At 61.3% G+C, this 13,347-nt stretch overlaps 5 protein-coding genes across 5 annotated transcripts; all 5 read left to right on the top strand.

Annotated features, from left to right (window-relative positions):
• Positions 1-1,050: 1,050 nt before the first annotated feature.
• On the top strand, positions 1,051-3,024 carry LSCM1_05230 (uncharacterized protein; the record flags this gene model as incomplete). The annotated part of the gene is made up of 1 exon (XM_067322703.1): positions 1,051-3,024. One exon carries the CDS (start codon positions 1,051-1,053, stop codon positions 3,022-3,024), a length of 1,974 nt encoding a protein of 657 aa, XP_067178068.1.
• A 1,600-nt stretch (positions 3,025-4,624) lies between these two features.
• On the top strand, positions 4,625-6,760 carry LSCM1_05229 (uncharacterized protein; the record flags this gene model as incomplete). The annotated part of the gene is made up of 1 exon (XM_067322702.1): positions 4,625-6,760. One exon carries the CDS (start codon positions 4,625-4,627, stop codon positions 6,758-6,760), a length of 2,136 nt encoding a protein of 711 aa, XP_067178067.1.
• Positions 6,761-7,944: 1,184 nt separating this feature from the next.
• On the top strand, positions 7,945-8,496 carry LSCM1_05228 (uncharacterized protein; the record flags this gene model as incomplete). The annotated part of the gene is made up of 1 exon (XM_067322701.1): positions 7,945-8,496. The coding sequence occupies one exon, from the start codon at positions 7,945-7,947 to the stop codon at positions 8,494-8,496; it is 552 nt and encodes a 183-aa protein (XP_067178066.1).
• A 574-nt stretch (positions 8,497-9,070) lies between these two features.
• LSCM1_05227 (uncharacterized protein) lies at positions 9,071-12,313 on the top strand (the record flags this gene model as incomplete). The annotated part of the gene is made up of 1 exon (XM_067322700.1): positions 9,071-12,313. One exon carries the CDS (start codon positions 9,071-9,073, stop codon positions 12,311-12,313), a length of 3,243 nt encoding a protein of 1,080 aa, XP_067178065.1.
• A 706-nt stretch (positions 12,314-13,019) lies between these two features.
• On the top strand, positions 13,020-13,292 carry LSCM1_05226 (uncharacterized protein; the record flags this gene model as incomplete). Its single annotated transcript, XM_067322699.1, has 1 exon — positions 13,020-13,292. The coding sequence occupies one exon, from the start codon at positions 13,020-13,022 to the stop codon at positions 13,290-13,292; it is 273 nt and encodes a 90-aa protein (XP_067178064.1).
• Between the last annotated feature and the right edge of the window lie 55 nt (positions 13,293-13,347).

The raw sequence follows: 13,347 nt of genomic DNA, 5'->3' as shown, positions 1-13,347 counted from the left end.
GATGAAGGGGACAGGCGATGGCTGCAGAGGCGTTGTGCGCTTGACTGAAACGTTATCTCTGCTCGAGGCAAGTCGCCGCGCCTCTGGTGAAGACGCCTTCACCCTCTTTGCCTTCTCGTTCGCCTACCCCCGCCCCTTCCTTCCGGCTCGCCGCACGCGCGTACCCGTCCCCCAAAGCACGAGGACCACTCTCTGCCCCTTTGCTGTGAGAGTTGTCGATGCGCTTCTGTGCAGCACTCGTTCGTTTACCGTTTTCCTCCCCGTTCTTCGCGTAAAATGCGTAGCTGCCGCGAGAATCCATATCGAGAGCTGTAGCACACGCCCCTCTTTACACGCTCACACGGCCACCTTTGCCTTTCGCCAGGGTGAGGTGACGCGCATACGCATCAGCACCACAGAGAGAGAGGAACGTATCGGACGGAGCGAAGAAAGACGCGTCGACGTGCGCGTTTTGTGCGTTCGGTGCATCTGTTACCTCCCCCACCACCACCCAGCGTATCTCCAGCTATTTCCTAGTCGCTCCGTGCTCCTCTCGCCGCGGTGTTTTCCTGAGGGGTTGCCTAGCGCCGTATGCGCATATACGTACTTCCTCCCCCAAGGGTCGCCGCGTGTTGCGGTATTGTATGCGTCGGTGCGGCTCACTTCTCGTAAGCGCCTGAGGAAGAAGGCGGAGGGAGGGAGGGAGAGAGAGAGCGACTGTCGTGGACACATCTCGTTCTCGTGCATTGACCGCTTCTCTTTTCCTGCCTCTCGCGGTGCGCCTGCTGACAGCACCCTCTCCTGCGTTGCGCATTCTCATTAGAACAGATCCTCACGTCCCTTCTCTCTTTTCCTATGTTTGTGTGTGTGCCTGCCGCTGAGCCATCTCCCTCTCTTTCCCGTCTCTCTCACGCTCACGGTCACCCTCCTTTTTTTTCGTGATCATCGCTGAGGCTCTTCTCCTCCCCTGCTGGCCAACATCTCGCATAACCACCGCCCCAATCTGTCCCTCCTGTCAGCGCCCCTCGCCCCTTTCAGTCGCCTTTGGCTTGCCGGACTGTTCGAGGGTATATGCCGTCTTCCACTTCAAATGAGGAGATTGACGCGTTCATTCGCCAAATATCTGCCGAGCAGGCGTTGGGGATGACGCGGCGGCTGTGGGGAAGCGTTAAGCAGCGACGCAGTGAGGATGGCCTTCTGCCGAGGAGTGCGTACGTGAAGGCTCTCCAGCATGCAGCGAGGCGAATTCTGGCAAAGCTGGAGGATGCTGGGTTTGATGCCGACACATGGCGGACGTACACGGACTTCTTCCTGCAGGCAATCCTGGCCTACGGCACGTCAGAGGTGCAACCCTACCTCTATCTTGTCGAGCAGCTAATGGCCGCGGTGCTTGCCTTCCCAACGCGGCCAGTGCCTCTGCTGAAGGAGTACCTCTACTGCGTTGTGGCGCGAAGTACGCAGCGAAGGAAGGAGATGGCCGCTTACATGGCCCAGAATCCGTCCGGTGAGCTTTCAGCGCTGGAGCGGGGGCCAGACTTGGAGTACGACAACAACTTTGTCGCCTGCGTGGTCGCACGTCCTGTTATGGACGTGGCTACGGTGCTGGAGGGCCTGCCGACGCACATGACCTTTGCTCATTGTCACGCCATTGTGCACCTAAAGCTGTGCAACCCGCTTAAGATTCCCGGCTGCGCGTACGTGACAGGAGGCTACTGCTGTGACACATGCGGGCTGCGGGGCATCCGCGTCGGCTTCCAGGCGCTGGTGTATGACGATGAAGAGTCCGACAGTGCCGAGTCCAATGTGGACGTGCGCAGCAACGCGCAGATCAGCCGCAAGAAGAACTACGGCTTCGACATGTGCATGGTGTGCGCCGTCTCCTTCCACGCACAGCAGCGAGAGAACCTCCTCGCCCTCATGCACGCGCCGCATGTCGCCTACGCGGTCGGCCACGCGGCTGGCGTGGTGGTTGTATCTGCACACTACCATGCACGCCGACATTTCGTCAGCCGTGATTCAGCGAGTCTTCGCCCTGCTCGCGCCCTCGCAGCGTCCCCGTCTTCCAAGAAGACTTCAAGCAACTCAACGGCGGTTGCTGACAATAACGAAAACAGCGGTGAATTATCGGACACGATCGTTGGCGACTCCACTAGCAGCATCGGCTCCGAGGAAGGGGCTGCAGCCGCTACGCGTAGCGCAGGCAAGCGTCTCCCTCTCCGCCCACCATTGCGCAAGGTGGGCGATAGTGTGGCAGTGGCGCCGCAGCCTCCACTGACGCGCGGCGCAGCGAGTGCTGGCTTTGTTATTTCGCTCACGCTTTGCCTTGCTCCGTACGGCGCGCGACCCATAGCGTGGGTGCTGAGCGATGCCGAAACACACGTGGACATGCAGCACATGGACGAGATGCTGAACCAGCGGCTGGGACCTTCATCGGACTGGCGGTCACGAGTGGCGGTGCGCCGCAAGAATGCACTCTCAGTGCACGCTGCAGCCACGCGCAGGCGGGCAGCGGAGGTTCCCGTAGCCACGTCGCGCTCGGCGACCCCAGCGAGCGTCAGCAGTGCGCCCTACACGAGACCTTCTGGCCGGGCTCTTCCCGGCGCGCCGACGGTGGTGGCGCAGGTGCGGAGCACAAGCAGGCCGCCAGCGAACGACGGTAATGACGCCGGCACCTGTGCAATCTGCCTGTGCCCGTTCGAAGGCGAGAACCCATTCATTGAGACGAGCTGCCACCACTGCTTTCATGTCGGCTGCATCGAGGAGTACACTCGCACTGCCGGGGACGTGTGCCCGCTCTGCCGTGCCTCTCACGTCCTCCCTGACATGTCCCGCTCAACAGCACTCGCGAAAAACACCTATCACGTGGAAGTAACGCTGACAGAAGAGGAGTCCCTCTGGCCGTACGTCGATGTCTGCGTCGGGGCCATCCTAACGCGGGACGGCAACTATCGCAATGCCACGAGCATCGCCGCTGCTCAGTGTGTCCGCATGTATCCCAACCAAATTAGGGTGTTTGATGGACAGGCGCCGCAGACATGCCTGTAGTGCCAAGTGCGTCGTCAGTGCGCGTCTTCGCGTGTGCCATCAACCTCGCGTCTTTGCCGCATCCGTCGACACGGCCCTGTGGCGTGGCATACCTCAGCCACGCGGCCTCTCCCCCGTTTCGGGTGCTTTTCGTTTCCCTCTCTTCTGGCCCGTCGCATCGGGATGGCAGCGCCGCCAACGGAGTCCGCCCTTCTCACTCGGTTGCCCAGTCACCATCTCACCCCTTCCGCTTGGCCTCTCGCACCCTCTTCCGCACGCCTCCTCACATGGACACACACACACACACCATACACACACAGCCTCTCACGTGCGTGTGTGTGCACCTCTCCCTCTGTCTCTCCCCACCAGGACGACCGCCTCCCTTCTGCTTCCTCAGCCTCTTCCTGCACCTCCCATCTGCGGCGCGACCTTGCCTTTTCCGTCACTTCATGCTCAAGGCCGTGATAGGCGGCGCGCCGGAGCGGCTCAGGCCGCTCCGAGGGGTGCGCCTCGGCTCGCAGCCCGCCGAATGTGAGAGTGACGGTGGATGTGCCGACGCGCGGGGCGGCGGCGTGGCTGGGCTGAGGAGAGGCGCCTGAGGCCGAGGCGGCGCTCCGACGGTGTGGCGCCTGTGCAGTGCGGCGCGATGATAGAGCGCGCGTCTTTTGGAGGGCAGCGAGAGAGAGTGAGAGGGGCACGCCAGGTAGCGGGGAGAGGGCGAGGGACAAACGTGCGGGCATGTGCGCTGGGACTGTACGTCGAGTTGCCGCGGCGGCAGAGGGTGTCAGGATCTGTGCTGCTCAGCAAGCTTGAAGCGTCGTAGACGACGCAGTTCCACCTTGAGCGTCGTTGCTTTTTTTTTTGTGTCTGTAGCGGACAAGGTAGCCGCGTATTGTCCTCAAAGTAGGGTGACTTTTTTTACTGCTCTTTACGGCTGTCGCGCATGGATATGTCTGCACTGCCGCGTGTGCGTGTTCACGATTACGTATGTGTTGATGTAGGGGTCGTTGCAGGTGCCCACCCTCTCTTCTCTGGGGAGGGCTGCTCAGCTACGGCCGCGGAAAACTCCCTGCAGCGTGCAGCTACTCACCGCCTCACTCAGGCAATTTTGTAGGGTCATGGGTGCCCTTGTGTGCACGCGCTTGTGCTGCGGTGGGCCCTCTCGATGCCTATGGCTCGCTGTGTGATGACGGGCGTGACAATGCTTCCAATGAAGACTTACAAGGGTCGTGGGTTTTGCCGATGGTCGGTGTCAGGCGTTTCGTTCCGTCATCTCTGCGCCGGCTCGCCGACTGGCACCCCACGCCCCACACTTGCAGTGCTATCGATGCATCACACTGCTGCGATCGTCCTCCTGCGACTGTGGGTTCTCTTCTTTTGAGAAGGCGGCACGAGCCGTTGTTTGTGATTGCCACTTCGGCAAGGAGTTAACGCGCGTGAGCTGCGCGGCACGGCGGGCGAAGGCGTTTTGCTTTTTACTTGAATCGCAGAAGAGTTAGCGCACGCTTTCTCCGTTGAGAAGCACATAGCAACAGGCACGCGCTGTCCCCCACCCCCCACCCCAATCACCACCACCAGGAAAGGCAAACGGGAAGCTCGTACGGTGCTGTGACTTAAGACGATGATCTCTGATGAAGGCTTCCTCTGTGCCCTGCCCCTTGGCGGCAACGACGAGGGACCTGCTGGACCTCCCTCTCCCATCCCTCCCGGCGGGGCCCCGTCTCCCATGCGCGGTGTCTCGTCGCTGTTCTCGTACACGGAAGCGACGACACCGACCTTGTACACTGCACAAAGTGCCTCTGCCATCTATCCATCTGCGTACCCCTCAGGGGCTTACACCTCGAGTGCCGCACCAGCATCGCAGCACGCACTGTCGTATGACCCCTATGCATACGGCAGCTGGGCAGCTTCGGCGCCGCTGCCACACTCTGCGACGCCAGCGGCGCGATCGGCCGAGGCGGGCGCACATGCAGCACTTAGCGAGGCAGAGCGGCAGCGGCAGATCCTGCAATTAGAGCGAGAGCTCGCCGAAGGCCAGCGTCAGCGGCTGGCCTCTTGGTTGTCATCATCAGCCTCGTCTGCTTCACGCCACTCTGCATCGGCTTCCGCGGATCGGGCCGCGTCACCGGAAGCTGCCAACGAGGCACCGCAGCGCGATTTATCGGAGGCGCCTTTTCCGCCGCCGCGCGTGTCCACATACAGGGACTCTTGCGAGGGGATGCGTGACTTCTCGATGGAGGCGCTAGCGCCGCCTAGCTCTCCGTCACCCCCGTCAGCACACGTTCAGGCTCGCCACCATAAGCGTGACGCAAATGCCGGCCCAGGCGCTTCTGGGCCGGATACTGCAAGCCATGGCATGCCACAGGGGCAGTACGCCCAACCGTCTACGGCTCCGCCGCCCTCGTTGGCGACACCAGCCGTTGCCACTGAAGATTTCGACATGGTGGTAACAGTGTCGCCTCAGCCGGCTTCATTGCTGATGCCGAGCCCTCATCGTTTCTCTCCTGAGCCGCATGCCCCCTCAACGGAAGCCGTGCCGCTCTCCTCTATCACAGAGCAGAGCGCTTCAGTGCCGAATGGGTGCACTAGGACCTCGCCGTCATCGCCGAAACGAGGCCCGGGTCCCTCAGAGGATCGCTGTACTCCACGGCGCCCCGCCCCCTCCCTTCCGCCACCGGGAGTCGACAGCGTAGCCAGATTGCCGCACAGACCCAATGACCTCCATCGTAAGGCAGCCGACGTGCGTGAGGACGAGGAGCGCCTGTACGACGCCTACAAGCAGAAGCTAGCGCGCATTCAAGAGGCTCTGCGCCCCTACAGCGGCTCCACTGTACTCAGCACAATGGCGTCTACTGAAGCCCGCCGAGCGCATGAGCGACGCTGCCGTCTCACTACGCCGGCCCTAAGGCCTAGCGCGCCGTCCGGACCACTACCACAACCGCCGCAGCGCCCCTCTCCGTACCTCATGAACGCACCCGCTGCGGCGGCACCACCGTCGTCGTCTCCTCGACTTCGTGTCTCTGGCGCGTCCCCGGTAGCGCAGCGCGCCCCCTCTGCAGGCTCTTATATCGACGCGGTGGCCCCCCTTCCGCGTGGGCGTCAGCGGCCACTCCGCTGGGATATTTCCCACAGCGGGAACATTGTCGTGTCGAGCGACGGATATGTCTGCAAAGCAGACGCCACGGACGCGCTGACGCTGATAGAGAGAGAGTACGAAGGGCGACTCGAGGATGTGCTGCATCGCCTGGTTATCCCCTTCTACGCGATGTGCAGCCTCGGTGTGACACGTGGCTCTCTGACCTTTGCCTTTCGCTGGCTATCCACTGAAACGAAAAATGGTGCTGTGGTAAGACAGGGGTGTGGCCGAAGATGCGGCAATACTGTGGCGGGTAAGGCAGGCGGCGGCGTCGGGGCGCGCCGTGCACCCGCCTTGGCGTACGGGTTTGCCACCCGCGCCTTTACAGGCTACGGTACGCACGCGCCAGCATTTCTCTACCTTTCGACCGGGGTCATCGCTCAGGGGGTGAGCACAGCCTCCTCCGCCTGCACGGAAAGACCCTACGGTGCGTCATACGAGCCGGGACTGGAGCTGGCGGCGCGGCTGGACCTGGAGCAGGGGGAGCTGGAGTTTCACGTGGAGGGCCGCTCTATGGGGGTGGCGTTCCGCTTCCACCCCGCTCGCCACCCAGCGCCGCTATTCCCGGTGGTCGTCTTCTCTGCAGACATGGACGTCGCTGAGCTTCTGCACACGGTCTAACAATCTTGCGACCGAACTGCGGCCCCCGCCCGCCCCTCTTCAAAGTCCTCGGTCACCTGTTCCCCTTTCGTGAAACAGGCGCGGCGGCGCGCATACGGTGTGGCCGGTTTTCCCCCTTTGAATGCGCATGGGCGCGTCCGGCGCAGGGCAGTTGGGCGCCGGATCGATGGCACTGCTATAGAGTAGACGCGTGGAGTGCAGAGACGGACACTCACGTCTTCTGCCCCTTCCCCTCCTCTCCCCCTCCCCCTGCGCCCGGGGACGCAAACTCCGCGTTTGTCCTCTGCCTGTGAAGGACTTCGAAGTCTATCGGTCAGCGTACGGCTCAACTTGTCATCGTCTCTTTCTATTGCCGGTGGCGCATGTGCGTGCGTGCGTGTGTACCGTCGAAAACTGCCGCTGCAGCCGCAAACAGAAAGCGGCGGAAAGAGCCTGGGAAAAAAGGGAAGAGGGAGGGGGCACGCCGACTTTGTGTATGCTCAAGCTGTAGTTGTCACAACGCACTCTTTGCCTTCCTGCACGTATTGGTGTGCAGCCACGCCTCCAACTCTGCCATGCACACAGCTAGGCGATGAACGGCTCCCTACACGCACCTGCGCATCTGTCAGTAGCCCTCCCCCTCGTCTCGTTAGCGTGCTGCCTTACTTCCTGCACGGTGCGTTTCCTTGCCATGCGATCTCATAGCTGTATCGCTGCCGCGCTCTCTATTCCGCTCCTTCCTGGCTGCCCTGACTGTCAGAGCAGGCAGCATTATTGCCGACCCTCGGCTATTCTTACTGAGCAGTCTCTGAGCTCCTCGCGTGGTGCAGCCTGGGCCGATATCTAAGGTAAAGAGAATTCGCCACTGCACTCGCGCAGTGGTGTGCAGTGTCGCTGACACGGATGGCCGTGAGTACGTCCAGAGGGTAGGACACACACACACACACATACATACACAGAGCTGCAGACGGACATAGATTCTGTTCGAGTAGGGGACTCTAGTTTCGGCAAGTCGAAGCCGTAACGCAAACAGGAGACGGTGATTCAGAGTAACCCCGCCCGCTTTGTTACGCAGCCGTTGCCCCCGCTCTCTCACCTTCTCGTAGTCCACTACAACGACGCTTACGGACTGGAGGGAGGCGAGTGCCGACATTTTTTTTTGTTCTCTCAGGATTCTGCTGGTCTCTGTAGACGTTCCCATTGCCATGCCCGAGTTGCACATCGTCGGCGAGATACAGCGCGGTCACGATTTTGGTGACAGCAGCTACTTTTGCAGCTACGAGATTATTACGGGCACGCAGTGGACCCCCGTCGAGGGACGTACATCGGGCTCCACACACGTGATGCGCAACGGCAGCGAGGGCATTCCGTGGAACTTTCCCATAGATGTGCACTACAGCTTCAGCAGCGTGCAGGGTTGGCCTAAGATTGCGATCCAGGTGTGGCAGCTGGACGACTACGGCTGCAAGGATATCGCCGGCTACGGCACCGCATACTTGCCCATGCCTAGCCATGGTGAGCAGGAGCTGTGTGTTTCAACGTGGAGGCCGAGCTTGTGGAGCTCCAGTGCGCTTGTGCGCTTCTGGCAGACGCTTCGACTGCTTATCATGGGCGGCTACCCTGTGCTGCGCGACAACTCGCTCATCGCCGACAACGAGCAGCGTTTTAAGCTGCACACAATCGCCACTGGAACAGTGAAGCTGTCCTTCATGGTCATTGGGCACGGAATGAAGCGTTCGGGCCTCATGTTCGCATGATCTCACGCAGGGCGACGGGCACACCGCTCGTCTTTTGGTATTTTTTTTCTGTTGAGTGCCTGTGAGTTGGCGTTGTTGTGTTCGGTCACCTCCGCCTTTCCATTCGTCGCTGGATGGCCGCCCTAGATGATCGGTGGAAGGGAAAAGGTCGCGAATACGGGAGGGCGTCGTTCGCTGCGGTCCCCTGTCCGTCTCTCGGCACGGTGCCGATCCTCACATACGTCTCTGGCCGTGTGCGAACTGCTTTATCTTGTACGCTTGGCGCATCTCTCTCTCCCTCTCCCTCTGTGTGTGTGTGTCAGCTGCATGGACTGCTTTTTGCTGCTCTGCTGCTCTGCAAACTCCTCCTCCTCGTCTCTTCTCTCTCCTCCGTCCTCTCCGTTTCTCTGCCCCTTCGAGTGGCGGTCATCACGCCTGTGATGCAGCGGGCTATCGACCATAAGCGAGGAGAGGGGGCGGAGACACGCACCGTCGCGCAACAAAGAAAGCCACGGTCGCCCTCTCTATTGCATGGGTGCACCAACAAGATCACTTGCCTACGCACAGAGCTGAGCTCAGAGAAGGCCGCTGCACCATGTGGGGCGGGCTGCAGTTCTTCGTTTCCATTGAAACACTCGTGTCCTTCTCCGTTCCACCCTCCCTGTCCCACGATAGCGCGGCATCGGCGACGCCAGAGTCCGGCGCCCGGGCTTCGGCGGTCAAGCGTGCCGGGAATCCAGCGGTGCGACGGCTGCATTTCACGCAAGAACGGCGACTCACCCCCGTCTTCACCTTCCCTAACGCAACTCTCTTCTTGCAGGTGCTGTTTTCTACCGGCAATAAGGTGCACCTAATGACGCCGTGGGACAAGGACGACACAGCCGCGATTCTCAGGTCGTTTGCGTGGGTGCGCTTCCTTGCCGATGCCAGGCGTGTGTCGAGGGCCCCAGGCTCCTCGCAGTTCAGCTTCAGTAGCCTCGGCGTTGACCCTGCGGACTACAGCCGCACTGTCCTCGTTGTGGACGACGCATCGCGCTGGAGTAACGCGACGGCACTGCAGCTCATCGAGGTGCGCCACACAAGTGAAGGACAAGACGAGGCAGCCTCCATGGAGCTTCTGTATGCTCTCTCGCACTGCATTCTCTTCTCCGAGTGGAACCTGCGCTACCCCTCCTCGTCCATTGCGAGCTGCGCGGCACTTGCCAACACGTCGCTCTTTGCCTACTGTCGCTTCTTCATCGACAGTTCTGCGCCACAAGCTGACCTGATGCGGCTGATCTGCTACCACGGAGGGCGTATTGTGCACTCAGCTGCCGAGGCCACCCATGTCCTTGTTCTTCCACCCCCACCGGCGGATGACGGCGCCTCATCGAGCACGTCCTCCTCTTCAACCGCGTCGTCTTCCACGTCTTCGGATGACATCAGCGGCAGCGAGAGGGGGGGACCGAGCTGTTTGGCTGACAGCACGGATACAGACACCAGCGAGGAGGATGGTGAGAGCGTCAACTCTGTCTCATGCCCGAGAAGTGGAAATCGGTCAGCCGACAAAAGCCGTCGGCGCACCTCAGTCACGGGCGCTGCAGTGTCTCTCCCACAATCGCGACCCCAAGCAACAATACCGCAGCGACCAGTGGCTGAATCGATCGTGGAGGCCCCCGCTTCTGCGGCTCAGTCGCCCCCCGTTGCGTCTCCTGCCACGAACCCAGCTCTGCCGCCCGCAATGGTGACGATGTCATGGGTGTACCGCTGCGTGCGAGCGCTGCGGCTGGTCCCCATCGATGATGCGTCAGCACCCATCTCGCCAAGTCCTGGGGAGGAGAAAGAAGAGGGCGAAAGAAACAGGGCTGAGGGCACCAGCAACGCGGAGACGGCACGAGCGACCGGCGTACTACTCTGTGTGCTGCTTCCCCCCGCTGATGCCAGGCCGCTGCTTTGGACAACGCTCGACTCCATTGCCTCTCAGCACGGCTACGATATGGCTGCGCTTGTGCAGGACGCTGTGAAGGCCTCTTCGTCCAAGACTGTGACGGCTGCCTCTGTCTTGGCGGCGTTGACGAGTCCTGCGTACAGCGACGTCGTGGAGGTGCGCTTGCAGACTCCGCCGGCGCCTGGCAAGTCGATGGACGCATCGACGACATCCTCCCGCTCACGCGGTGCGCCGGTGACGCGGCGCACGCTGGACTCGCTGAAACTTTCCTCTGCTTCTTCGGAGCTGAATCGCATCGCATTGCATCGCTGCGAGCGGCGGCGCGACAAAGAAGCAGTCTTCTCCCATCTGCAGCTCATTGCCTCGCAGTTCCTCTACTCCTTTCAGTATTTGCTGCGGCAACAGTCACAGGCACTGCACTGCGACGCAGGCACGCAGACCAGCGGGGTGCGGCGCGCATTCATGGGGACCATGACTGAGGAAGAGCAGCAGCAGCAGCAGCAGCAAGCCTCGTGGGTACCGCCCGCAGACGAGGAGGAGCCGGCAGGAGCCAAAGAGACGGCCGCCGCTCTCCTGAACGACGCTCAGCGCCACAGGCGTAAGCAAGCCTTTTCCTCGGAGATGGCCACGGCGGCCCACGCTGCCGAAATGATTGTGAGTGACGTGGTCGGCTCCGTGGACGAGGAGGAGTGGCGGCATCATTTGCGCAACGTTGAGGGAAAGCCGCTCATGTCGCACGTGGGCGCTAACCAAGTCAGTGACGAGAAGACGAACTGGCGCGCCGTGGATGGCGGCCAAGCCGGTTGGAGCGTCGGTGCTGCTGCGCTGTCCGCGAAGTCTGCCTGGGCACCCAACGCCCATGTCATGGACAGCGCAGAAAACATGATGCTCAAGAGCACTTTTATGGGCGAGGATCTCACGCCGGCACCGCCGCGTTCGCCGACGGCTGTCGAGGGAATCTCTGGAGAGCCGCCGCCTTTTCGGCCACCGGTGGCACCCTCTCTCTTGCAGCCCCCCACGTCATTGATGCCGCCGCCGCCGCCAATGGGGAAATTAACGAAGGAGGCCCGCGGTAAGGTGGATGCCTCACTCACAGAGTTCACCGCATGCTTCATCCCAACCGCTGTCTTGACGGCCGATCAGCAGTACGATTTCTATGCGTTTCTGTGCTCTCTTCCCCTCTTTGACTCGGCAGAGCTTGGCAACAGCGTCGTTCGTGTGGCCGATGGCGTGCGCTGTCAGTTTGCCAACCACAAAGGTGCGGCGGATTTCTTGCGCATTGAGTTCATTGAATTTCTCTCTCTCCACCTTCCCATCGTACCTGTCGTAAGCGACCCACCTGATGTGGCGGATCTGCACAGGACGATCATGGACTTCCCATTCCTGCCTCCGCCAACCGCGCCGGAGGTGACGCAAGAGGAGGCGAGGTCATTGTGGACGGCACCAGCGCTGCCGGAAGCTACAGCATTCGCCTCGCAAGCATCAGAGCGCGCGCGAACCACGCATCCGAGCGAGAGCAGCTCCCGTCCGTGTCGCAGCGAGCCGCGTCTGTCACCGGCGCACTTGAGGTCGCCAGGGAACCGCAAGAGCGACACGGATTACGCATCTCATGCGGAGGTGTACGATCCCCGGCGTGAGGATCGCACCGGGAGTCGGCGGAAGCGCGATCGGGACGGCGACAATGCTGAGGAATCGCCGCTGGCGGGAGACCACTATCGCCACCGTGATCGATACCGCAGTGACCGTCGCCGCGATGCATCTTCGCGCCGCACCGAGTCCTCGTCCTCTTCTCAGCGCCGTCATCACGGTAAGGACCGCAGTGGCCATCATGGCCACGTACGAGGTGACTTGGATCGTAGTTCGCGCGATAATGATCACCATCGATCACACAGCCGTCGTGGGCGGCGGTAATTTGGCGTTCGTGGATGAGCGGCAGGCCGTGCTAGTGGGCGCGCATGTTTCTTTTTTTTTTACCTGCCAACTGCGTTGCTGGTTGCAGTGAATGACTGAATTGAATGCACTCTACCGAGTGATACCGACAGACCCGCTTAGAGGCAGCTACGTAGGGTGCCGCACCACAGCGCTGCGGTCGCGAGGGCAAAGGCGCACAGAGGGCGTGACAGCATGTACCCTTCTGTGGTGAATTGCCTTTCCGATAAGAGCGAGGACGGGGAAGTTCCGTCGCAGAAGGGGCCCGGTGTGTGCACTCACGGCGCGCGCCATCAACTCCTGCCTTTAAGGCAGGGAGCGGCGCGCTGTCCGCGTGAAGGCGCTCCTGCGTGGTAGCACGTGCGAGCTTTGCAATCCCCGCGAGTGTGCCTCCGCGAGAGCACCTATACCCACACATACCGAAGAACTCACGATGCACATCGCCACTTTCTGTCCCTCACTCCCCCCGTTCTCTTGTCCCTGGTGACACCGGTGGCCAGACACGCTCTTCATCATCTGCCTCACTAGCCTTCTATACTCTGCTGCCGCTGCTATCCCCATCCCCACCTGAACACGAGCGCACACCTGCCGCTTACCCTTTCCGAGACGATCTCCTCGTTTGCACGCGTTCCTGGCAGTTTATCGCACCCACTTCCGTGATAGTAACACGAAGGAAAGGCGATCCTTGATGTCCTGCGCAGAGGCAGAGCACACGGATAAGGCGGCGGCGGCGCACGAGGAGAGCTCACTCAAAACCGGGGTGGTATCGCCAAAAGGGGTGCCCGGAGCGGCTTCGCAGCCATGGAGTCTCACACCAGCGGAGAGACGCGGCCTGATGATGGTAGTTGCCGTCGCATTGCTCCAAGAGGTGCACTGCAGCGTGTTCCGTGGGGCTGTAGTTGGTGCTGTGTCTGCTGCCCTTGTGTACAGCCAGCTTAGCCGTGTACGGGCAAGACCCTAGAGGAGGGAGTCAACGCCCCACTGTCATGAAAAGATGCGTTCGGGTGCTGTAACCT

The sequence above is a fragment of the Leishmania martiniquensis genome, chromosome 25 (assembly GCF_017916325.1).
Source record: "Leishmania martiniquensis isolate LSCM1 chromosome 25, whole genome shotgun sequence".
Classification (NCBI taxonomy): Eukaryota; Euglenozoa; class Kinetoplastea; order Trypanosomatida; family Trypanosomatidae; genus Leishmania; species Leishmania martiniquensis.
This window is presented reverse-complemented; position numbering and strand designations above follow the sequence as displayed.